The following is a 24926-nucleotide window of genomic DNA, read 5'->3' on the forward strand; positions in this document are numbered from 1 at the left end:
AATGAAATGCGAGGAAACTTAAAAAGAAAAAAAATTGTATTTATCGGTTAAAAAATGTTGGTGACGATAGTTTAAATTTTCAAAAACATAGTTTATCGTTTACGAGTCCAAAAATAAATATCAACAGTATTCCTGAGTCGAACGAGGGACTTAATTTGAAAACAAAAGAAGAATACTTGAGGCCTACGTTTTGATAAATTCTCGTTGCGTGTGATGACGTGGCAAACCACTAAACCCATCTCGACCAATAGGAATTCCCTTCAAGGGAAGTGGGCCCCACGGGTTCGTCATCTTCAATCCGCACCGTCCATCGCCACTCCGTCAAAACACCTCCAATCCCAACCGTCCATTCTCTCTCCTCCCGTCCCCGACTCCCGAATAAAACGCGAAACCCCCTCCAAACCCTCGTCTCTCTCCGCCCCCTCCTCCCCCACCTTTCTCTCTTTCTCTCTCTCTCTCGATCAACAATGGCGGAGGGAGCCGAAGCCGCGGCGGAGGCCATCGCCTCTCTCTCCACCTCCGACGCCCCAAGCAAGAAGTAAACCCTCTGTTTCCTCTCTCTACTGCGCCTTATCTCTCTCTCTCTCTCACACTCTCTCTCTAACGCACTTTCTCTCTCTTTTTCCCGTCGTTTCTAGCGCCCTCAAGAAGGAGCTGAAGAAGAAGCAGAAGGAGGAGGAGAAGAGGAAGAAGGAAGAGGAGAACATGAAAAAGAAGGTCCCTTTCTAACCCTACGCATCTTTTCTCCCCATTAAAGATGTCACCTTTTGCTGCTCAATTTCGTGTGGATTTGGACCGAAATTCGTTGTATCCTGTCTCTTCAGGCTGCCGAGGCGGCGAACCCGCAGTCTCAGAAGGCGTTGGCGGCCGCCGATGACGAAGATATGGACCCTACGGTTTGTTCTTCGAACCTATATTCTGTATAGGTGAAATGGTAGAAACCTTATTTGAACTATAGCGCATTTTGAGATTGGTGTTTGAACATTTAAGAACTTTTATTTTACCAAATGTCCCAACTTGTTATTGACTTTTCTACTGAGTATTCAGTTCAGGTATCTATTTCACAAATCATATTAGCTTATCTGTTAGAAGAAAACCTCTCAGTTATAATTGTGTTGGTGATTTTGATCCCTGAGGTAGTGCCAGGGATAGCCATGGGAATAGCACAATTCCACCATGCGGCATGGAATTGATATCCCAAGGGATAAACTTGCTATTGGGTTATCTCTCGCCAAACAATTTAGTGTTTGGGGATGCTATCCCCGCCCTGTTCGCCAACCAAACACTTCCTTGAGGTTCAGGTACCCATTTCAAAAATGCTTTATATTTAAGGTAAGGTATGTACGTGGGTAAATTGAGATGCATATAATCTGTTTGATAAAATGCCTCTGATTGTCATTGGTGGTGGCAGCAATACTATAACAATAGGCTCAAGGTGCTTAGTTCTTCGAAGGAGGTCGGTGTTAACCCGTACCCGCATAAGTTTCAAGTGTCCATGACAATTGTGGAATATGTGGAGAAGTATGGAAGTTTGAGTGATGGGGAGCACCTTAAGGAAGTTGAAGTTAGTTTAGCAGGTAGAGATGCAGTGTTTCATGGAATGTTTTCTCAAATGAAGATGGTGCTTCTTTGCATGCTTTTCTTTTTACTGTTTTCGATGGTAAAATCTTTTTTTTTTTTTTTCAAAATCTCTTGTAGGGAGGATTATGAACAAGAGAGCTTCTTCGTTAAAGCTTTTCTTTTATGACTTACATGGCAGCGGGGCTAAAGTTCAAGTGATGGCAGATGCCAGGTATCAATCACTTACTTGGGCCATCTTTCTGTGGCATCTTTTCTTGATGAATTTATGAAATGTTATTCTCTTCATTACAGCACTAGTATTGTTAGATCAGAGCTGTCCTTCTAAGGATTGCAGTAGTTTGAATTGATTGGGCAGGCTTTCTCCTTTTACAAGCTGGTTTCAACACTTATCAAATGGCAAAACTTATAACCTTTTGTATTAATACAAACCTTTTTAGCATGTATCAATTTTTTAAAGAGGGTAGGGTGCATACGTAAAACCAAAAGGTGAACAGAATAAATGTCATAATTGCTTCTAATTCCTTGTCAAATGATATCAAGAAAGCAATCTACTGGACAATATTATTATTTGTTTTATAAAATATTTTACTTGGTATCTTTTCAAAATTTTTATTAGGGACTCTGACATGGATGAAAATGAATTCTCCAAATACCATGCTGGTGTCAAACGTGGTGATATTGTTGGCATCACTGGCTATCCAGGTTAGTTAATTAGCGTCAACATTCTTGCAGTAATTTTAAGCTTCTTTTCTCGATTGACATTTTACCCCTTCATACTTCACTGATGGTGTCATCTAATCAGTCTGCTTGTTAGTCTGTTTTTGTTATTATGAGAACATAACATCTTGATCTGTCCTTGTGATTTGTCATGCTGAAGTAAAGAGGCATAAATTTGTCCAGTGAGACAGTAGAATAAAATGTTTCTGGGTTGACAAAATTTATTTATATCTGATTCAGGATGCTTTAAGTAGTAATTCATGTTTGCAGGTGCATTATTGTTAAGTTGCTGTTTCTGTGCTACAGGTAAGAGTAAGAGAGGAGAACTCAGTATTTTCCCCAAGAAGTTTATTGTCTTATCGCCTTGTCTTCACATGATGCCAAGGCAAAAGGCTGGCCCTAGTGTTGCTAATGCTTCCGCAAAGGTGAGCATATGAGCAAAGAAATAAAATCACGTTGTGGCTTTGATCCATGCTGAAAATAGTTGATCTCCTGCTCTTATTTCCTTAAATTGCACTTTGACCGCAGAAAAATGAAGAAAGACCAACACCTTATGTGTGGGTTCCAGGAATGACTAGGAATCCTGAGACATATGTTTTAAAAGATCAGGTATATGACTCAACTTTATGAGTACAATTACAAACTGAAATGAGTATAGTCTATATAGGTTTAAATTATTTATAATTTGAGTACAAATGTTTAGATTATTCATAATTTTGTTTTTCAAATGTTGGTTAAATGTCACTCTCCTGTTGCTCTTGACTGCAGTATTACTGTTTCTAATTGCATTGAACACTGGTGCTCTTACACTATTCGACTGTATTTCATACCAAGTCTTCATGTGTCCTATATGCTTGTCGATGACTTTTCCTTCCTCTACTTCAATTATTACTTTGGGCTTCTACATATATGGATAAAAATACTACATCAACTTGAGATTTTACTAGCTGATCGAAATACACAGCAATAAAAAAGAAGTTATAGTAACTGAGGATTGAATTGAAGCATAGTTGGTGTTCAGCCGTAGATTGCTACTGGTTCTAACTGACTTTGATCCATGGATAAAACTTAATTATGGTTTTGAGTTTTGACTGTTCAACAAGCCTACCACTCTTTGTTCTTCATAGGGATTTTTTCTGAAAGATTAAAAAAAATGATATGAATGTATGTCATTTTATAATTTCTTGTAACAAATCTTTCTCTCTTCCTGTGGTACTTTTCTGAATCACTTCAAACAAAATAATGTATTGTAACTAGTTCTTGGTTTATTGGCCTTTCTTGTAAATTGGCTTGGTAGCTTAACCACTAGATGATCAAATTGCTATGTTGGATGGCTTGTGGGTAAATGTTGATGGAGATTTTACTTTTAGATTGTTTTGTTTTATAATTTGATCACACCATTTTTACCTTTTTTATGACATTATTTTAACTATTGGCTGTTTAATATACTTTTTCTGTTGATATGCTTGTCAATTGCTCATTTCTTTGGTTAACTTCTATTGGAACGTTCACCTTTTGTCATGATAGGAAACACGATATCGCCAGAGATATCTGGATCTAATGCTAAATCATGAAGTTAGGCAAATATTCAGGACTCGTGCAAGGATCATCTCTTATATCCGGAGTTTTCTCGACAATCTTGGTTTCCTCGAGGTTGCTCCCTCTCTCCTGTCCCCTTAGAAGAATATTTGATTTGGCTAAATTGCAAAAACCCTCCTGTAAATAGCATCATTTGCACTTTGCCCCTAAAAATATAAAAAGTAATATTTAACTTCCTGATTTTTAGACCTTTAGCACTTAACCTGCGTCCTGTCACATCTTTTGTTCAGGATTTATTAGGTAGTCTCAAAATATAATCTAAAAGACCCATTTCATCCCTTTTTATGGTGGAAAATATTATGCTTATGGACTTCTAATACTTTCTGAGTGGAAAGATGTGACAGTAAGGGTCTTATATGCTAATATTCTGAAAATTAAGGGTTTCTTGCCTTCATTTGTATTGATTTTCTTTACTAGTTTTAAATGCATTTTCTTCATACTCAGGTGGAAACACCTATGATGAACATGATCGCTGGTGGGGCAGCTGCCAAGCCTTTTGTCACCCACCACAATGAATTGAACATGAAATTGTACATGCGCATTGCTCCCGAACTCTACCTCAAGGAGTTGGTTGTTGGTGGTCTAGATCGTGTCTATGAAATCGGAAAGCAGTTCAGAAATGAGGGGATTGATTTGACCCATAATCCCGAGTTCACCACATGCGAATTCTATATGGCTTTTGCAGATTATAATGATTTGATGGCAGTCACAGAACAGATGTTAGCCGGTGTGTATAAGTCTGTGAAATCACTATAATTACAGTTGTTCTTAATGTTAGTTGAACTTTTGTAATGTTTACATATATGCCCCTATAAAAACACCGATTTATACGTATTCCTCTGCAAAAGATGATTTTTTATGTATATTCTTCAAGAACTCACTTTCTTACATACATGCGTCGAACTTGTGGCAATGCCTCCGCCAAAAATCATTTTATAGTACAAAATGACTTTCGACCCATTAATTGAATGACTCTTGACTTAAATTATTGATATTTTTGTTAGAAGCTGCAGCAGTGAGGGGGCATATCAGAAATTTGATTTTACAGGGATATAGGAATAGATGATTTTGCAGGGGTATATATATGTAATTGCCCTTGATTAGGGTTTTCTTTGCTGAAACAATGAACAGGAATGGTGAAGGAACTAACAGGTGGTTATAAAATAAAATACCATGCCAATGGAGTTGACAAAGATCCAATAGAGATTGATTTTACTCCGCCTTTCAGGTATAATCTCTTTTTTCCATTTTGTTTAATTAATGTAGTTAGCCATTTTTATTTCGTAATGACATATATTGGTTGCTGTAAATTAGGAGGATTGACATGATTGAAGGACTGGAGTCTATGGCAAATCTTGATATACCGAAAGATCTTTCTAGCGAAGCTGCAAATAAATACTTGGTAGATGCATGTGCAAAGTTTGATGTCAAATGCCCACCACCTCAGACAACAGCAAGATTATTAGATAAGGTTATTCTCCATTCAATTACATTTCTTGAGAAATTTGAAGGAAGGTATGTTTTGTCGGGTTTGTTGCATTAAGGGGCAGTAAGACTATTGAAGAAGCGAACTAATGAAGCAAGATCTGAGCTGAAAAGAAACTGTGTGGGGCTTTGTTGCATTAAGGGGCAGTAAGACTAGTGAAAGAAGCGAACTAATGAAGCAAGATCTGTGTGTGGAATTTCAGACTCTTTGGCCTAGTTTCTGGAACAAATTCTGTTGTTTGAAAATTTATAGCCTGGCTGAAGAGGTCCTTACGACCTAGAATTCTGTAAATAACTGTATGATGAGTTTTGCTATTTGCTTTTGCAGCTTGTTGGGCATTTCCTGGAGGAGACATGTGTGAACCCGACCTTTATTATTAACCATCCAGAGATAATGAGCCCATTGGCAAAGTGGCATAGGTCAAAGCCTGGATTGACCGAGCGGTTTGAGCTATTTGTCAACAAACATGAGGTCTCTTGGTTTATCTGCTGCTCCCAAATTACATCTAACTCTACTGATGGCTAATGTTGTCTACAAAACTCTTTCAGGTATGCAATGCTTACACAGAGTTGAACGATCCTGTCGTACAGCGCGAACGCTTTGCTGCGCAGCTGAAGGTACTAAGATACAGAAAGAGGATAGCAAGTTCATTAGAAAAATGAGGGGTTTTATATAGTCTGCTCTATAATCTGAATTTTCATTTTCACTCTTAGTGCAGTTTCTTAGGAAATTGTTGTAGTCATCCCATCAAGCGAAGAAGTTGGTTTTCATTAGAAAACATTTTTAAAGAGGGGCACATATATGCAAATTCAGATTTTGTAGATAAATATATGTAAATAGATAAATTACGGGTATTGTATGAAAAATATCTCTGAAAAATATCTCTGTAAGTAAACCCTAAACCCTGTTCCCTCTGTTTAGGATTTTGGGTTTAGGCTCTAGGACTAAATGCTACAATATTGATAAGAAATTGAAGTGCTGTGGTGTTGTGGAAATTATCACATAATCATGATTCTAATCTATTGTTCATGGTTTTAGGATCGACAATCAGGTGATGATGAGGCAATGGCTTTAGATGAAACCTTTGTTACTGCTCTGGAATATGGCTTGCCCCCAACTGGGGGGTGGGGATTGGGGATTGATCGCCTTGCTATGTTATTCACAGATTCACAAAACATTAAGGTTTGCCTTTTTTTTTTTTTTTTTTTTTCAGATTTAAGTTAAAAGTCTCTGTAAGTGCTCTGAGAAATTTAATGAGTTTGTCAAAATAACATTTGTTTTCCTTTTTTATTTGGTGGCTGCAGGAAGTCCTTCTATTCCCTGCCATGAAGCCTCAAGATGAACCTTCATCCAAAGGTAATTGAATTTGAAGCTTGTTTTTCTCTTTTGTGAATAGAATTCAAATTGTTGCTTCTGTACTTCTTTCGGTATGAAAGATCAGTTAGAGATATGCTAGCTCCCATCCCAACTGGATTATTTTAAGTGAAAAATAAAAGAAAACAAATTCTTTCCTTGTGAGCCAGAGAAACTTTCTAAAAAGTAGGTTCAAGGGTAACACGAACTATGTCATTTGGAAACATGTTTCTGAACTCTAGTTTTTTTGCCATTGTTTGATTCCAGAAAATCCAAGCTCTGTGGGAACTTAATGGTATACGTTGAAAAAAAAAAAGATATCGAGTAATCCATTACGTTGTTAGATATTTCATTAACTTACGGTTATCCAGTAAAAGAAAAAAAGTGTACAAGAAAACCAGAAGGGTGATCAGATATCTTAAGCATGCTCATGTTGTGTACTTTCAATTAAGCATTGTGTTTGTTTGAGTTGAGAAACCGTTTTTTGGTGATCGGCATTTAAAATTCTAGTTGCCACTCAAACAACTCAGGTAAAGACGAATTGACTCTGGAAAGGCCATCATGAGTACCAAAAGATTGACATCCTAAAAAAATCTAATATTTAGTATGCTTGAAGTCAAGCAAGTTGCAATCTGATAGTATAATCTCGATAGCTGTTTTCTAGATCACTCGACGTTTTTTTATTTTTATTTTGTTGGAAAATTCATAATCATGGTGCTTGATGGTCGAAAGTAAACAACTCCCGAAGCTAGCGCGGTGAACCGGTGATGCATGATTGAAGTTGGATTCTAAATTGTCATGCCCTATGTTGGAGCTTAGATTCGGCTCCTATTTATCTCTAGGGATATACTCAGCAAGGCCTTATTCTTCTTCTTTTTTCTTATTTCCGTGTTACTATCTATCTAACCTTGTTAGATAACTTTTTCTATGGCATGCATCGTCATCCCCTAAGATAGCCAAACTAAGCCTTTTTTTGGTGGGGGATTTTGCAGCAGCTTAGCTGGTTATACTTCAATCAATCTCAACTTTGGAATTTCCGAAATTCTATGTGACAAAGAGGATTTCACGGAGATTGAAAGGCGTACTCTTGGCTACTTCATTTTTGTTCACTTTATCTTCTAATTGAATAGGTGTTCATATAGATTCTTAACTGCAAAAGTATGCTTTTGTTTGCTGTTGTTTTTTTCATTTTCTCACATTACAGTTGTTGTATGTGTTAATTTTTGTTGCTGTCTAGTAACATTCACATGGGTATTTATACAGTTGATGGGATTTTTTTTTTTTTTTTTTTTTTTTGGGTGTTTTCACAATCAGTGGGTTCAGTTGTTCTTGTAATTTCTTAGGTAAAACTGTATCCAAGTAACATGAACTTTGGGTCATATTGAAATTAGGCTATTCAACTTTTGAAAATCTTGGTTTTACTACAAAACCCTTGAAATTGATTAGTTGGATTCATTCGATGGTTGTGAGAAATTATTATTTGCAATATGCAATTTGCCCTTTGCACGTTATAAGCTTCGTTTGATTATTTTTTTTTATTTGGATTATTATTCTTTTTATCATTCTCTCAGGTTTGTTTGATATCTCATTGGCTACTGCTTTAAATTGCATCGGTATCCAATCATCTTTTGTATGTATAAAATTTTGAGACTATTGTTTGCAGCGAAAAATCAGAAACTGGGCGAACTATTTACCTGTCTAGCCTCTTTACAAAAAAATATTACCTATCTAGCCTTCTTTTGAAAAATATTCTCCATCTAGCCTCATTTTCAAAGATTAGAGAAAAAAAGAGAAATTAATACCTTTAATATATATTAAGGGGTTAAGTAGGGGAAATTATTTTTTTCTCTCTCCTCTTCTATTTTTCGAGATTCTTTCTCACTCTCTAATTTTTGCGTATAATTTATCTCATATCGATTTATTTTAAAATAGAAAATTTTTATATAGCGCATCAACCAATTTCAATCTTTTTATATTTTGATGGAAATATTATGCATGGTTCGGAAGGAGTTGATTATAATGGTCCTGATCCAAAACTATTTGGATTTCTCGTACTTTAGGTTTTAATACATTAAAACATAAAATTTATAGGCCGAATGGGATCAAGATTATTTTGATATAAAAATTAATGGGAGAGGAGAGAGAAAAAGATAATCTCCCCCACTTAACCCCTTAATATATATTAAAGGAATTAATTTTTCTTTTTTTCTCTAATCTTTGAAGATGAGGCTAGATGGGGAATATTTTTCAAAAGAAGGCTAGATAGGGAATATTTTTTTGTAAAGAAGCTGGATAGGTAAATAGTTCAAACTGGGCTATCTCATTCTGAAAAAGGGGAAACTCAGTGTTCTCCATCTATTTACATAAAAAGGAATTACTAGAGAATACTTTAAGAGTCTTTTTTTTATTTTTTTTTTAAATTTCCTGTGCTGTATTATTTTTGTTTCAAAAATTCCACTAAACTATCTATTATCAACTTCTGTACTGCAAGTAATAAATCTATAACTCAGACAAATTATTAGTTCTTTTAAAACGGCACTGGATGTATAGTTGGCTCATTTGGTTAGGTAAAAAAAAACTAGAATATTACAAATAGCAAAAAAAAAAAAAGTTGAAATAAATATTTCCATAAATTTATTTTGGAGGCTCGTTTTGTTTTCTTTTCCTACCATCTAACTGCCGCCTTTTTACTATAATTTAACTTCTGTTAAAAATAATAAATTTACTGACACTTATGTAGAAGTTGGTCAAAAAATAATAGTTAAGTGGTATTTTTGAAAAAATAACAAAAAATAGCATATAAAAGTAGATCTAAAAGTAAAGAGATTGTTTTAAAAAAGAAAAAAAATATTCGAATATCACCCATGTAGTTTCATATTTTCTCACTTTAGTACTCTGTAGTTTAAAATGTATCATTTTTGTACCCATTAATTTTATTTTATTTTTTTATTATTCCATCCACTAATTTTTATCGTTAAAGTAATGACAAAGTTAAAACTAAAAGGTACTAAAGTAAATATTCGATAAACTATATAGCCAGGGTATCTGAAGTTTTTTATATATGATTTAATGAAAGTTAACGAAGGAGTTGACGAAAAGAAAAAAATAAAATCACAGGGTACTAAATTGATATATTTTAAATCACATAATACTAAAGTGAAAAAGTGCGAAATTATATATGTGGTGTTTAAAATTTACCCTAAAAAATTATTAAATAAACGAAAAAAAAAAATCTAAAGCACAATGTAGAAAGATATAATTAAGCTAATATTTTAGTTAAAAATATTAAGCTAATATTTTTAGTTGAAGCGCTGAGCAAGCATTTGGAAAATTGGAATCAAAAGTCACAGAGTCGTTGCATCTCTAAACCTAACGCGTAGTTAAAAAATAACCAAAAATTTAAAAAAAAAACTTTTTTTAATGAAAACCGGTGAACCGGATAGTTAAACCAGGTGAACCGGATCATATGGTTGACCGTTGACTGCTCCATTTAATGCTCGAGAATATTCCGTGCTTTTCGGAGTATTCCAATATTGGGTGCACCCGGTCTATAATTACAGTTGTATAAAATTATACCTTAATAAATAGTTACTGTCCCTTTAGTGGAGTTCTATTTGGGGCAAAAATTGTATGGGCATAAAAGTTTGGGGAGGATGCAGATGGGCGCCGCGTGGCCCGCGCGCCCATCCTCGCCCTCCTCTCCCCTCCGCCGACTTCTTTCTCTCTCTGTCTCTAAAAAAAAAAACGGAGCTCACAATTTTTTTTTTTTTTTTTAGGGTTTCCGAGGGTCGTGACTCGCGACGCGGCGTCCATCGGCATCGTCCAAACAACTTGTTTGGGGACGATGCCCAGCAAAATTTTGCCCTTCTATTTGATCCTTGCATTTTTGAATATCTAAAATATTAAAAAAAAAAGATTATATTATATCAAACCAAGGGCATATTTGTTTTTATTGAAAGTGAAAGAGTGATGTTGACTTCGACTGTAAATATTTATTTTTTTTATTTTCTTCGCTATAAATTAAATTTGAAAATATTTTTTTTTTTTTCCAAGCGCCACAATTGACTTTGACTAGAGTGATACGGAAAAGAGAAAGATGGAAAGAATAATAAAAACATAGTAACTGGAATTTTTCTTTTTTCACCCTATATGTGCTAGTGTAGAAATTTTTATTAAAGTAATAAAAGATGGAATAGCAAAAATAAAATTTTCTTTATTGATTTCCAGTAATCAAACAAACAATAGTGGACATTTTTTAAATCTCAACTTTAGTTTAGCTAAAATTAATTCTTTCCCTCAAAATTAGTTACGGGCAAACAAGATGGCCCTATATTTGTGAATTTTCAGATGATTTAATTTATTTTAGCATCCAAAAACTACTAAAAAGTTTTTATTTAATCCTTGTCAATATTTGCTGTTGTAGGGCAAATTATTGGCTACACATCATGCATTTGTACTTTTATTATGTTTTCTTTTGCTTTTATCTCATGTTGTGTTTCAATTGTTTCGTCCATAAAGTTATAAATTTTCTTAATTTAGAAATTAGACTTATAATGGCGAATCCATAAATTTATGTTGTGTGGGGCGTACAAATGAACTGTGTCTCAATTGTTTTATCCATAAAATTATAACTTTTCTTAATTTAGAAATTAGACTTATGATGGAGAACAGATGAATTTTTGGTGTATGGGGGCGTAAAAACGAACATAATAAAAGTAAAATATTACTGATATTCAATGCTTTAAAATATCGAATTTAAGAGCTTGAGGACCAAGAAATTTTTTTTTTCTTGAGATAAATCAGGAACTAGTACTATAATTCGAATTTGAAATATCAGATATCAATAATCAATTCCTTAGCCTATTGCGGTAGTCACAAACAATATTATTAAAAGGTCTTTAGTATTTTAATTTGAATTTTACTATATAGTAATCTTTGCAAAAATCTATGGCCTTTTGTGGGATTATATTATCAAAAGTAGTTATTTATATATTTTAAAAGGCCAAAAAAATATGCATTTTTAAACTTGTATCGAATGCTATAAAATTACTTTGGAAATAACAACTTTTGATAATATAATCCCACAAAAGGCCATAGATTTTTGCAAAGATTACTATATAGTAAAANCAAAAGTAGTTATTTATATATTTTAAAAGGCCAAAAAAATATGCATTTTTAAACTTGTATCGAATGCTATAAAATTACTTTGGAAATAACAACTTACCTCTACACTAACTTTTATCTACTATAATCTTGTATATAATATTAGAGGAGAGTTTTGATGTATTTTCAATTTCTCGAAAGTTTCAGAATATAAAAATTATTGCGTTTTAACGCCACAATTCAAAAATTAGGCGTCAGTATTCAAAAACAAAAATAGAAATAGGATAAATTATACTTTTGGCCTTCAAACTATGTAGCGTGCGACACTTTGATCCTCAAAGTTCTAGTTCGAATTTTCTAAATTATTACAGTTAAGTCTCATGGGTACTGATATATCATATTAGAAAAAATTAATCCATGGGCTAAAGCGTAAGGGGCATGGTTGTAACTTTACTATTGCCAAGATATTTATTGGATAAAAACACAGGACAGTCCCTCGTACTATTACAAATATATAAGTAGGTCCTTTTATTCTTTTAATTTTCACACTATAGTTTTTGAACTTCAATAAACATTATACTTTAGTTTCTAAATTTTTTAAAAATTATTTTTTATTATAAAAAAGCCTCTATATTCTTGCACAATTTAATTATGCTTAAATAATTTAAACAACTTCCGAAGAACATAACATAATTATTTTGTAAAAAATAAATTTTTTAATGACTAAAGATTATAAAATATAATAATATATATGAAAGTTTAGTAGACTAATTACTTTGAATGACAAGGCAATTGTACAGGGGCTATCCATACATTTTGTTGCCTTTTTTTTTTTAACAAATTTCTTATGTTGCTGGGAAAAATTGTATCTTGCACTTGGTGTATTTATATTTACCATGCACCAACTAACACTAATCATCCATCCAAATCCTATTTAATCTTTTAATTCTAAATATTTTAAATTTGTAATATTTTGTAGGGGCTGTTGCTCATTTACTCTTGTTTACTATTCAAAAATTTTAAATTTATCCTAAAATTATCAAAATATCTTTCTAAATCAGCATTCCCATTAGTAAATTTGACAATATTTGAAGGGGTTTTTAGAAATCAATAAGAGTATTTTGGTCGATCAGAAATATATTAGATATTTTTAAAATTTTGGAGGGTGTGTTAGATATTATCCGTATTTTTTATTTGATATTTGAATCATTTTATTTGATTAGGTATCAATATATCATATGCTAGCTACCAAAGACTAATATTTTCTCACTAATATTTTTTGTTTTTTTAATAGAATTTTTAAGCCCTTCAAAAGATAGATGTAAGAGTTACATTCTATAAATAGGGTGTACAGATAATATTTTTTTTGAAAAAACTTCAAATACCATCCTTGTGATTTCACACTTTCTCACTTCAGTATCGTGTGGTTTAAAGTGTATCAATTTAGTGCCATATGGTTTTATTTTTATCTTTTTATTATCGATTTCATTAATTTTTTTCATTAAATCAGTGACAAAGTTAAAACTAAAAGGTACTAAAGTGAATATTCGATAAATTTAAATAGAGTATCTGAAATTTTTTTATATATAGTTTAACGAAATATTAACGAAAAAGTTGACGAAAAAATAAAAATGAAACTATACGATACTAACTTGATACACTTTAAATTATAAGGCACTCAAGTGAGAAAGTGCGAAACTATAGGGGTGGTATTTGAAGTTTACTTTTTTTTTTTCATTATTTCTCTTCTATGAGCTTTAATTACAACACTAAAAATGTAATAATTAGTTAATTATTATAATATAAAAAAAAAGAATTATAAAGATTCATCTTTCAACTTTTGCACCTTGTGTGGACACGGACCGGCTTGGACCGGACGGGGTAGTGGAGCGAAGCGAACCGGACCAAACTGGACCGGAGTCTTCCATAATTTAATAATTTAAAAATAAACCGAGCCAATCAGAGGATGAGGAGTGCGTGAGAAGCTACGCTTATGCAACGCGCTCCGCTAATGAAGCACGTGAGATTACTCCGTACGCCGGGTGCATCCGTACATCTTGTGAACCGCTGTTTTNTGTAGCATCTTAAAATCTAACTAAAAATATACATTTTTTTTAAATCAAAGTCTAATCTAATCAATATAACTTGCAATATTAAAACGGCCCATTTAAAAGATAATTATTAGTTAAAATCACAAGTTTTAATTTATGAAAAAAATGTCCAAAATTGATGATTTCTTATGTACGCTTCTAAAATATTTATTTTGAGGCCATTATGATTAAGCTCTAGTTGGATTATAAGGAGATTATAACATATATTTTTAGTTTTGGATCTGTATTAAAAATACTCATACAAATTTTTAAACATAAACGTTAAAGTGGTTTTGCACTTTCTCACTTTAGTACCTTATGATTTAAAGTGGATCAATTTACTACCCTATGGTTTCATCTTTTTCTTTTCGTCAAATTTTTTTTCGTTAAATCAGTGACAAAGTTAAAATTAAAAAGTATTAAAGTGAACATTCGATAAATCTAGATGAGATATTTAAAGGTTTTATATATAATTTAATAAAATGTTAACAAAAGAGGTGGCGAAAAGAAAAAAAATAAAACTATAGAGTACTAAATTAATTACTTTAAATCACATGTTTCTAAAATAAAAAATTTCGAAACTAGAGGAATAAATATTTGAAGTTTAACCATTTTTTTAATTTATTTTTAGATGCTGATGATGATAACCTGTTGCACGTTAGGTGTACGGATACACCCGGTTCATGGATTAATTTCGCCAAACACATGGTCTCCTCTCTCCACTCCCACTATATAAACCCTTCCACTAACCCTCTTGGCCTCCTCCTTCCCTTTCCCATTTTCTTCTGTAAAGATCGGACCACGGTGGCGGCCTCTTCGTCTCCATCTCCTTCGCCTCCTCCGCGTAAGCTCTATCTCTCTTTCTCTCGAACCCTTGATCTCCTCTCTGATGCTCGATCTCTACTCGATCGTTGCTTCTTTTCATGTTCTCTCGATCGATCGATCGGTGCCTAGGGTTTTGGATCTTCTTCTTAGGTTGCGAGTTACGATTCCTGAGGTTTTGAACTGGTATTTTAGTTCTTAGGGCTTTGATTGCTCAGCGGATTGTGTTTTCATGTCGATGTAGGAGGATTAGAGCTAAGTCGGACAGGCTAGGTAGATTCAGCGTGCTGGTACTTCTCTATGTTTGGTTTGGGTGATAGGAATTGATTAATGATCTTATTGCTTGATTCATCTTGTATCATGTGGTGCTTGATGTGTTGATGCTTTCTTTTTTGCCTTTTTGGTGCTTGCGTAGGTCATTTGTGTGGTCAACTATTGGGTTTTTCTTAGATTTTTGTCTATGGGACCAGGATTTATAGATATGGTGAAAAGCCTTTTTTTTTATTTTTTATATGCTTAGTGGATCAAGATTTTGTGTAAGGGATTATTTCTTCAATGTATACTTTAGATCGTAAGATGTGTACCGGTGAGACTATTCATAAATTGGATTATTTTTCGTTGCTATTACTGAAGTCTCTTGAGCTCGAAGTAGAATATGCGTATTTTGCTGCTCAAATAGATAGTTTTTGTGCCTTTTGTGTGGAGAGTGGGCTTTAGGTGGCACTGGTTCTTCAAATTGTTCCCTTCTTTCTTCTTTACATAGTTCCATCTTTAGCAAAGCTAATTGTAGTTGTACTGAAATTGTCCAGGTGGTGTCGCCAGAATTTCAGTCTTCATTCCTAATATTTATATATTTTATTAAGTTATTGACCTCTTAGGGTAATAAAAGGGGTTTTGTGCTTCTTTTTTGAATTTTTTGTAATTTGTTAATTGTTGCGTACAGGATTGTGCTTGCACCTCAAATGTCTTTTGTCATCAGAAAGGATTATCGTTGGTTTCTTTGGTGTGACTTTTGGTTCATATGCCGTAGTCGGTTGTGGTGTTATCATCGTATCTTATTTCGGCACTGGACTTGATAGATATCAAAGGGTTTGTGACATTGGGCTTAATATTTCCTATTTTAAGCTATCAAAGGCTGTGATTGTTATAACTACCAACTCCCGTTCTGATTTTAAGTTGTTACTTGTTATCTTTTTTGCCGAACTAAGTTCGATTTTGGATACTGTTTTAGTATTAAGACCAGATAGCTCTTTCAATAATGGCCAAGACGTCCCTTCCGCCGGGCTTTCGGTTTCATCCAACTGATGTTGAGCTCATTTCTTACTACCTAAAGAGAAAGATAATGGGAAAGCCATTTCGCGTTGAGGCTATTTCAGAGATTGAGCTATACAAGTTTCCGCCTTGGGATCTTCCAGGTAACTGATCTCTGCCTCTTGTCCATTTACAATGTTTTTTAATTCCTTTATGTTAAGTCACTGTTATCTGTCATTGCATTTACTATTTTGTCCAATGCAGATAAATCTCTCTTGCTAAGCAATGATCGTGAGTGGTACTTCTTTTGCGCTCGAGATAAGAAATATGCTAATGGGTCGAGGACTAATCGTGCCACTGAGAATGGTTTCTGGAAAACTACTGGAAAGGACAGATCGATAGTTCACAACTCCCGTACTGTTGGGAAGAAAAAGACTCTAATATTTCATACAGGCAAGGCGCCTCGCGGTGATAGAACTAATTGGGTGATGTACGAGTATAGGATGGAAGACGAAGAAGTGGCTGCAGCTGGTTTTCAACAGGTAATGGTTTTGTCTTGTATAAAACAGCTTCTCCCAATGGATATTTAGCTGAGTTTTTGGGTCTTGGATTTTTGCCTGCTCTGTAAAAAAAAAAAAAAAAAAAAAAAAAAAAAAAAAAAAAAACAAGGTATTTACGTTTTCACGGCAGCACTTAGCTTTCACAGATACGTTAGTTTCAGATATATTTCTAAATAGTTCCATTTGGGCTGTTTTTATGCTTTAATTCAGAATTTTATTCCTGCATTACTTGATAATATGTAAAATCAGGTGCCAGTTAAATGTAACTTGGTATATTATGCTATGCTTATGTGGTCATTTATATGGACATCTCTTTACAGTTTGCTGATGAACTCTTTCTTGTAAATGATGGCTTACCATATTCAAAACCTGGTTTATTTGTTTATTATTATTCTGTACTTACCATATTCAAAACCTGGTTTATTTGTTTATTATTATTCTGTATTATTGTTTCATTTTGTGCACTTTTAATTGGTGTTCTTGTTTAAATTCCATGCATAGGTTGTGGACTTTATTTCAGATTGTTGCTATATATGTGGTAGGCCTCACAAGTTAATGTTCTTTATCTTTGATCTTTGATGATGTCCTTGTGGAAGTAACAACATTGAATTGCTAGACACACATATGCACAGAGAAGTAAATTCTCATGGCAAGCTATTATGTCTTGTCGGTTGTAACAATGCATTCTTGGGGAGAAATATTCAGTGGACCTCCCATGTAATCTCCTTTTGCTGCAGAAATTCCTTCTATTTGAGTGTTGTTTATCAGTTAGGGGAATGCCTGTTGATCTGCATTTACTTCTTTGTATCTTTAGGTTCTTTCTAAATTTCCTTTCTTTTCCCTTGTTGTTAAACTGCGTTCAGTTTATCCTGTAAAATGCATTGATAACGTAAGCTCTGCAGATCCATTCTTTGCTCAAATACTGAGAATTTTTCGTTTTTGTGCATGGCTTCGTAAAACCATCTTTCCAGAATATATTGCAGACGATATGATGAAATACATTCCAGTTTCTTTATCTAAACAGTGTACTCTCTCCCTCTGCATTTTGCTTCTTCCTAGTAATTCAATGGTTATTTTAAGTATATTTGATCTGACTAGATTATTGTCTATGTATTTCAGATTATGTTATGCAGTATGGTAAAATGACATTATTCCTTCTTGCTGCAGAGTTCATATGTTCTCTGCAAAATCTTTGAGAAAAGTGGAATGGGTCCTAAAATAGGGGAACAATATGGTGCTCTGTTTAGAGAAGAGGATTGGGACAACGATGAAGATACTATTGACCCTGCCTTTACTTTACCTATTATACCTTCTAATGCTCCTGAATCACTAAATAACACAACAGCAGTACCAGTTGGCCAGCAATCTGTTGTTTCTGCTGGGGGTGAGGCATCTTCTGCTGCTAATATTCCTGGTGATGATGATCTATTATATGATGACGGTATATCACTAGAGGATTTGCTCGCTAATTGCTTAGATGACCCTCCACCTGATGAAGGAAATGAGGTAGACCATCCTTTTTGATTTTCAGATATTTATAGAGAATGTCAAATGCTCTCCTTTGGTTTAGTGCATTTGCAATTCATTACCTTCTGGTTTCATTTCTTGTACTAAGTGCACCATGGCCCCTGGTTATTATGTTGTTACTTCGTAAGGAACCCCCTAGTAAGGATAGGTTAAAAGTGGCATGTAAAGATTATGGCTCTGTTTAATGCCCATATGCATTTTTAGTTGGCTTATAAGCTATGTGCTATATCTACCCTATTGTTGCTGTGAGGTCTGTGCGGCATAGTGCAAAAATGCAAGTTCGCTAGTAACTTTATTGTTCTCTCACATATATATTATAACATATACGTGCTGTTATACTAACTAAATTACTAAATTGGGCCTCAGTATGAAACTTTCTCGTATAAAAACTAACTTCCCATTAATTGGACGTCTCCCTGACTAAAGATAAGGGTACCTTTGGAAGAAACTGCACTTTTGAGGGGTATGCATGGAATTCCAAAATTATAGGGAATTCCAAATTTATAGGGTTATATAGATGAATCTTTAGTTTTGGACTGATTATCTTTTGTTTTTTCTACGAGTTGTTTTGAATGTTGCGAATTTGTTGTCAAATGATGGAGGATTTTATCTTTTCAATTGGTTGCAATGCAGCTTCCTGATTCAACGACTCTCAACAACAATAATGAAGCTGTGGGTGCAGATGCTGAGGGCATATATGATGAGTTAGAGGACCTCCTTGTATGGATGGAGGAGAGAGAGATGGGCAGCTTGTACAACCCTGGCAACGTAGCTAACTGCGGATATGGGATGCAACCCATGCTGTCGGATTTTGGAAGCGAACACTATGTAGAGCTGAATGATCTTTGCTTTCTAGAGCAAAATGACCTGCCAAATGATTTGCTTGCCACACACCCTCTCCAATCTCGGATGTATTATCCAGTCCCTGATGCTGGTGCTGTTTTTCCTACTGCTTCCATCGCCAACACTTCTTCTCCTTTAAGACCCACTCTTCCTGGCGATGAACCAGACTTTTGAGGTATAAATTTATCTTTCTTCTCTTATGGCTGGTTTCATAAATGAAATTTTATTGTTGATTGTTGATTTGTTCGTTTGGTTTAATGTTTGACATGTCTCAGATGCAAGGATGTGAAGATTTGTGGTTCGATCTTTTTCCATTTTACAGGATAGATGATATTAGAAGTACTTATAATCTGTGGGACACAGGAGGTAGTTTTTACTGTCCCTCCTGATTGAAGCATTTGGACATTAATTCTTATTCCTAGCTGACTATGCTGATGGTAGCTTGGAGACTCTGAATCTGAAAGTGAGTATTCAGGAACAAAAAAAAAAGGGGAAAAAAAATAAAAAAAAAGTGTGAGTAATAGTATTCAAGCAAACAGTTGCCTTTTACTAGTTATCTTGGTGCAATTCTCGACCACTTCCTGCACGGTATCCAACTACTGTTTCTCTTCAAATTATTCTCTTCGTCGTCTCACACTCTGAGAACATCAACTTCGTTGAAGTTTGTAGCTCATTTGTTGTACCTTGGTGGCATTATTCGCTTGATGATCGGCTAGGATCAAATCCTGATGACCTAGCCAAAGTGTTTTCTCGTTTCTGTATGTCAGATTACAACTCGGCGGGCAGTGGAAGTAGAATTGAACATGTGTTGCAGAACACAGATCACATTTCCACCGAGGTCTATGGTTTGTAACTTATCCAGCAAATACGATCACGGAGACTTGAGAGGTGGTATCGTTCGACTCTTTTATAGTGATCTATTTTCTCTTTTACTATGTTATTGAAGGGAAAACAAACTTGTTTTCGACATTAATGTTCTGCTATATAACTCATGGGAAACTATGCTATTGAAGGGAAAACAAACTCGTTTTCGACATTAATGCTTTGCTGTATTGTAACTCATGGGACGTTGATTTATATTGTAACTTTGTGGAATTAGTATGTTACAATTTCTATGCGATAACAATGTAGTTGCTTGCTTGTGCTAGATGCTATTCTATCTCTGCAATCTGATTATATCTAATGAACAATCAGTATGTTTCAGTTTATTCATCGTCCAAAGTTGTGTAAAATTGGAGACAAAAGCCATCTGTTTATGGAGTTACATGATGCTAACTACGAATTTGTGATAAATACCAGTGTCCAATTTTCACTCGGTGTAGCTTGTGAACTTATCACCCCCATTAGTGATCCTCTCAATCCTCAACATAAATTGAATTAGCGATTTGTTAAAATCGAGAGCTTTTGATATTTATCAATTGTTAGTAGTTTATGAAATCGGGATAGTTATTCAAGTGGAGAAAGCATCTAGAACAGTTAGGATTAATATTATAGTTATAGATTTAATAAAATTTTTAGTTTTGCTGATAAATACATTTAAGGGAAAACTTCAAAAACCCCCTATGTAGTTTTGCATTTTTTCATTTTAGTATCCTGTGGTTTAAAGTGTATCAAGTTAGTATCCTGTGATTTTTCACTTTATCATTTTAGTATCCTGTGGTTTAAAGTGTATCAAGTTAGTACTCTGTGGTTTTATTTTTGTATCAAGTTAGTATTCTGTGGTTTTATTTTTGTATCAAGTTAGTACCCTATAGTTTTACTTTTGTATCAAGTTAGTATCCTGTGGTTTTTAAACCACAGGGTACTAAAGTGATAAAGTGCGAAACCACATGGTACTAATAGGATACACTTTAAACCATAGGGTACTAAAGTAAAAAAAATACAAAATTACAGGTACTAACTTGATACACTTTAAATCACAGGGTACTAAAGTGATAAAAAGTGAAACCACAAGGGGTATTTAAAGTTTTCTCTACATTTAAAGTAAAAGAAATTTGAAAAGTGGGGGAGGTTTAGCAATAAAGGAAAGAGAATTGCTAAGTTTACAAAGCGAAAGGATTATAAACTCGGGAACCCGTATGGTAAGGGGTTGTAGAGTTTACAAACTTTTTTTTTTTTGTGTGTTTTAAAGAAAAAAAAGAAAGTTAATAACATAAATAGAGAAAGAAGGCCCTTGGATGAGAGAGGTCATAAGATTTTACCAAAAATGGGTTATATCTCGAGCATGCTCTAAAAGAAACAAAGGTAAGTTGCACTATCGTATTCAAATTATGAGACGGTTGATACTTTAATTTGTTATAATTTGTTATTTAAACTTTTAAAATTATTATAATTATGTCTTAGAATTTAATTTAATAAACTAAATATTGATACATTGCTGATATAAAAATAATATAATATCTAAATTTTTAATTAGTGTATCATCATAAATTACAATATTACTATATTACTTCTATTATTCTATATTAACGATATATTAATATTTAGCTAAATAAATTAAATTATAAAAATTAATTATAATAATTTTAAAAATTTGAGCTAAAAATTAAAATAAATTATAACTTGAGGATCGAAGCGCCACTTGCCTTGAAGACCAAACGTGCAATTTGCCAAAAGAAAAGTAAGGTAAATACTATTTGTGCATCCCAAACCGGATGCATATCTATTTGTACATCTCAAACCTGATGCAAATCTTATATCCTACTTAGTTGCGGAAAGAAAAGAAAGGTATATATTATCTGTACACTCCAAATCGGATGTATATTTTATATTTCACCCATCTTACGAGTGGGATATTTTTATTAGTCATTTGATTTTTTTTTTAGTATTTATTTATTTTGGAACTTCCATGTCCCCATCAAGCCGAGCCAAGCTCAAATCCAACTCAAACTCAAACCCACATCGTTCCAAAAGTAACAAACCCGAAATGGACACAACGAAGACCACAACCCGGTCAACACCGCTCCCACGGTCAACGCCCATTCCCACCCCAAAAAAAATAATAAAACAAAACATTAACACACTCGCCCCTACATTTGGCTCGCCGACCATCTCTCCCCCTACATTCTCGCCCCTCCTATGTTTCCTCCTCCGTACATTCCCTCCACTCAAATTAACACACCACCCATTATTCACAGAGACAGAGAGAGAGAGAGAAAAGCAGAGTAATTTGCATGATAACAGAAGAAAAGATGAGAAACAGTCTATAGTTAATGACCATACTATTTTTAACCACACATGATTNAAAAAGAAAACAAGAAAGAAAAAACATCATCACCATTTCTCTCCCTCTTGTTCGATCCTCTGCTTCTCTACAAATTAATTAAGTTCGTACAAGGGAAGAAAAACAAGAGAAAGGAAATAATAAGATGGCGCCGAGCACGATACGGAAGGCGCTGGGAGCGGTGAAGGACCGGACGAGCATCGGGCTGGCGAAGGTGAGCAGCAACGGGTCGGTGGCGTCGGAGCTGGACGTGGCGATCGTGAAGGCGACGCGGCACGACGAGTTCCCGGCCGAGGAGCGCCACGTGCGGGAGATCCTGAGCCTGACGTGCTACTCCCGCGCGTACGTGGCCCGCTGCGTGGCCGCCCTCTCCCGCCGCCTCGGCCGCACCCGCTCCTGGTCCGTCGCCCTCAAGACCCTCGTCCTCGTCCACCGCCTCCTCGCCGACGGCGACCCCGCCTTCGAGCAGGAGCTCTTCTTCGCCACCCGCCGCGGCACCCGCCTCCTCAACCTCTCCGACTTCCGCGACTCCGACGCCTGGGACTTCTCCGCCTTCGTCCGCACCTTCGCCCTCTACCTCGACCAGCGCCTCGACTACCGCATGCACGCCCGCCGCGCCCGCCGCACCAGCACCGCCTTGTGTCGAGGGGGCGAGGAGGATGAGGCGGCGGAGGAAAATGCGGAGGAGGAGAATTTGGAGGCAACGACGACAGCGGCTTCGCGGGGGACGCCGGTGAGGGAGATGAAGACAGACCGGATACTCGTGCGCACGCAGCACCTGCAGCAGCTCTTGGAGCGCTTCCTTGCATGCAGGCCTACCGGTATTGCTACTATTGCAGTAAAACAAACCAAAATTCTATATATTGCAAGAGTATCATTGCTATAAATTTTACAGTAATATATAAATGACTAAATATTACAGTACTGATCACTTCCGCGGGCGGTGCAGGGGCGGCGAAGGCGAACCGGATCGTGGCGGTGGCGCTCTACCCGCTGGTGAAGGAGAGCTTCCAGATCTACTACGACCTGGCGGAGGCCATGTCGGCCCTGATCGACCGCTTCACCGACCTCGACGTCCCCGACTGCGCCCGCGTCCACAACGTCTTTGCCCGCCTGGCCAAGCAACTCGACGAGCTCGGTGCCTTCTATGCCTGGTGCAAGTCCGCCGCCATCTGCCGCCCCTCTGAATTCCCCGACGTCGAGCGCATCACCCCCAGGAAGCTCGACCTCATGGACGAGTTCATCCGCGACAAGTCCGCCGCCGCCGCCGCCCAGTCGCCGACTCTGAATTTGAAGCCCCTCTCCCTCGAAGACGAAGAAGAACACGAGAACCGCCTCCCGGAGGACGACGCCTACGCCGACATGGCGAACATCCGCGCCCTCCCTGCGCCCGAAGAGGAAAACCGCGGCGACGACAACGACATCAACTTGGCGAGCACGTCGAAAGCCGAAGCGAAGGCCTCGTCGACGGTAGGGGAAGAGCGGGGAAAAGAAAACGAAAGGGAAGCCGATTTGCTGAACTTGGAGGAAGATGTCATGACGGGCGAAGAGCACGGCGAGAAGCTGGCGCTGGCGCTGTTCGACGGCAGCACCACAGAGGTGGCGCCGAGGTGGGAGGCGTTCGACGAGCACTCGGCCGACTGGGAGACGGCGCTGGTGCAGTCGGCGAGCGGGCTGTCGGGCCAAAAGGCGTCGCTCGGCGGCGGGCTCGACATGACGCTGCTGGACGGCATGTACGGCCACGCGCAGGCCAGCGCGGCAGTGGCTGCCTCCGTCGGCTACGCCGGGAGTGCGAGTAGTGTCGCAATTCGGGTCCCGCCGGCGCAGGCGACCATGCTGGCGCTCCCCGCGCCGCCGACAGCGGGTGGGGGGATCGGGGGCGACCCGTTCGCTGCGTCGGCGATGGTGGCGCCGCCTACGTACGTGCAGATGTCGGACATGCAGAAGAAGCAGGGGCTGCTGGCGGAGGAGCAGCAGATGTGGCAGCAGTACGCGCGCGACGGCATGCAGGGCCAGATGAGCTTCGCGCGGCTGCAGCAGCAGCAGCAGCCGCCGATGGCGGCCGCGCTTTCGCGGCCGCCGCAGAACGGGGCCTATTACTATCACCAGAACAACATGGGTGGGTACAATAGAATGTATTGATGTACGTATATGGGGCAACACTGATCAGGTGTTTGATGTATATGAGGGACGTGTTTTTAGTAATTTCATGTGCTTTAAAAAAGCGCGGGAGATCAGGAAGTGTGTTCTTTGCTCTATAATTAGTTTCTTTATGTGTTTGTGTTTGTGTTTTTTTTTTTTTTTTTCTTTTTGAAATGTGAATTAGTTTGTAAATTTGAGTTTTGGATTATTAATTTGAGCCGAGTTCACTACAACAGAATTAGATTATAGGAATACATATTTAAAATACTTTTATGTAAGTGTTCTATTTATATCAAAACTTTTAAAAAAATTTATTAATGCCTAAATATAAAGCCCAATCCAACACAAAATAAAATGATACTCTATTCAACCCACGCCACCTAGTCCATTTGACCCGATTACAAACATAAAAGGAAAAAAAAAAAATCAATTACCATCTCCCCTTCTCTCCACACTCAATCCACTGAAATTCTAGACGAAGAGCTCTTCCCACTCCTCATCCTCCGCCACCGCAGCCAACGAGGTAGAGTTCTGGCGGTTGCTAAATACTTAAATAAGTGTTGATAAATTAGCAGTACTCTTTTTAGGTTAGAGCGACACTCTTTAACTGTCACTATATACCTAGCGAC

The 24926-nt window shown here is 36.5% G+C and overlaps 3 protein-coding genes across 7 annotated transcripts; all 3 read left to right on the forward strand.

The window, feature by feature from the left end:
- LOC109710531 (lysine--tRNA ligase) lies at window positions 388-8191 on the forward strand. 3 transcript variants are annotated; one of them, XM_020233188.1, is made up of 17 exons: window positions 388-538; window positions 639-717; window positions 825-896; window positions 1412-1577; window positions 1699-1792; window positions 2198-2283; window positions 2605-2723; window positions 2827-2907; window positions 3826-3951; window positions 4342-4624; window positions 5029-5125; window positions 5212-5368; window positions 5711-5854; window positions 5932-6000; window positions 6422-6565; window positions 6688-6739; window positions 7729-8191. In XM_020233188.1, the coding sequence occupies exons 1-17, from the start codon at window positions 468-470 to the stop codon at window positions 7734-7736; spliced, it is 1848 nt and encodes a 615-aa protein (XP_020088777.1). In that variant the 5' UTR covers window positions 388-467; the 3' UTR covers window positions 7737-8191. The 3 variants fall into 3 exon arrangements, with proteins under 3 accessions (XP_020088777.1, XP_020088778.1, XP_020088779.1); XM_020233189.1 differs by having other exon boundaries at window positions 7732-8191; XM_020233190.1 differs by lacking the exons at window positions 388-538; window positions 639-717; window positions 825-896 and adding an exon at window positions 906-1301.
- Window positions 14689-20079, forward strand: LOC109710388 (NAC domain-containing protein 78-like). Of its 3 annotated transcripts, XM_020232915.1 has the most exons (7): window positions 14689-14773; window positions 15695-15840; window positions 15983-16166; window positions 16267-16544; window positions 17730-18068; window positions 18723-19107; window positions 19208-20079. In XM_020232915.1, the coding sequence occupies exons 3-6, from the start codon at window positions 16010-16012 to the stop codon at window positions 19104-19106; spliced, it is 1158 nt and encodes a 385-aa protein (XP_020088504.1). In that variant the 5' UTR covers window positions 14689-14773; window positions 15695-15840; window positions 15983-16009; the 3' UTR covers window position 19107; window positions 19208-20079. The 3 variants fall into 3 exon arrangements, with proteins under 3 accessions (XP_020088504.1, XP_020088503.1, XP_020088505.1); XM_020232914.1 differs by having other exon boundaries at window positions 15695-16166; XM_020232916.1 differs by lacking the exon at window positions 15695-15840 and having other exon boundaries at window positions 14691-14773.
- Window positions 22196-24433, forward strand: LOC109710095 (putative clathrin assembly protein At1g03050). Its single transcript, XM_020232529.1, has 2 exons — window positions 22196-22976; window positions 23105-24433. The coding sequence occupies exons 1-2, from the start codon at window positions 22301-22303 to the stop codon at window positions 24295-24297; spliced, it is 1869 nt and encodes a 622-aa protein (XP_020088118.1). The 5' UTR covers window positions 22196-22300; the 3' UTR covers window positions 24298-24433.

This window comes from Ananas comosus, linkage group 5 (assembly GCF_001540865.1).
Source record: "Ananas comosus cultivar F153 linkage group 5, ASM154086v1, whole genome shotgun sequence".
In the NCBI taxonomy this organism is placed as follows: Eukaryota; Viridiplantae; Streptophyta; class Magnoliopsida; order Poales; family Bromeliaceae; genus Ananas; species Ananas comosus.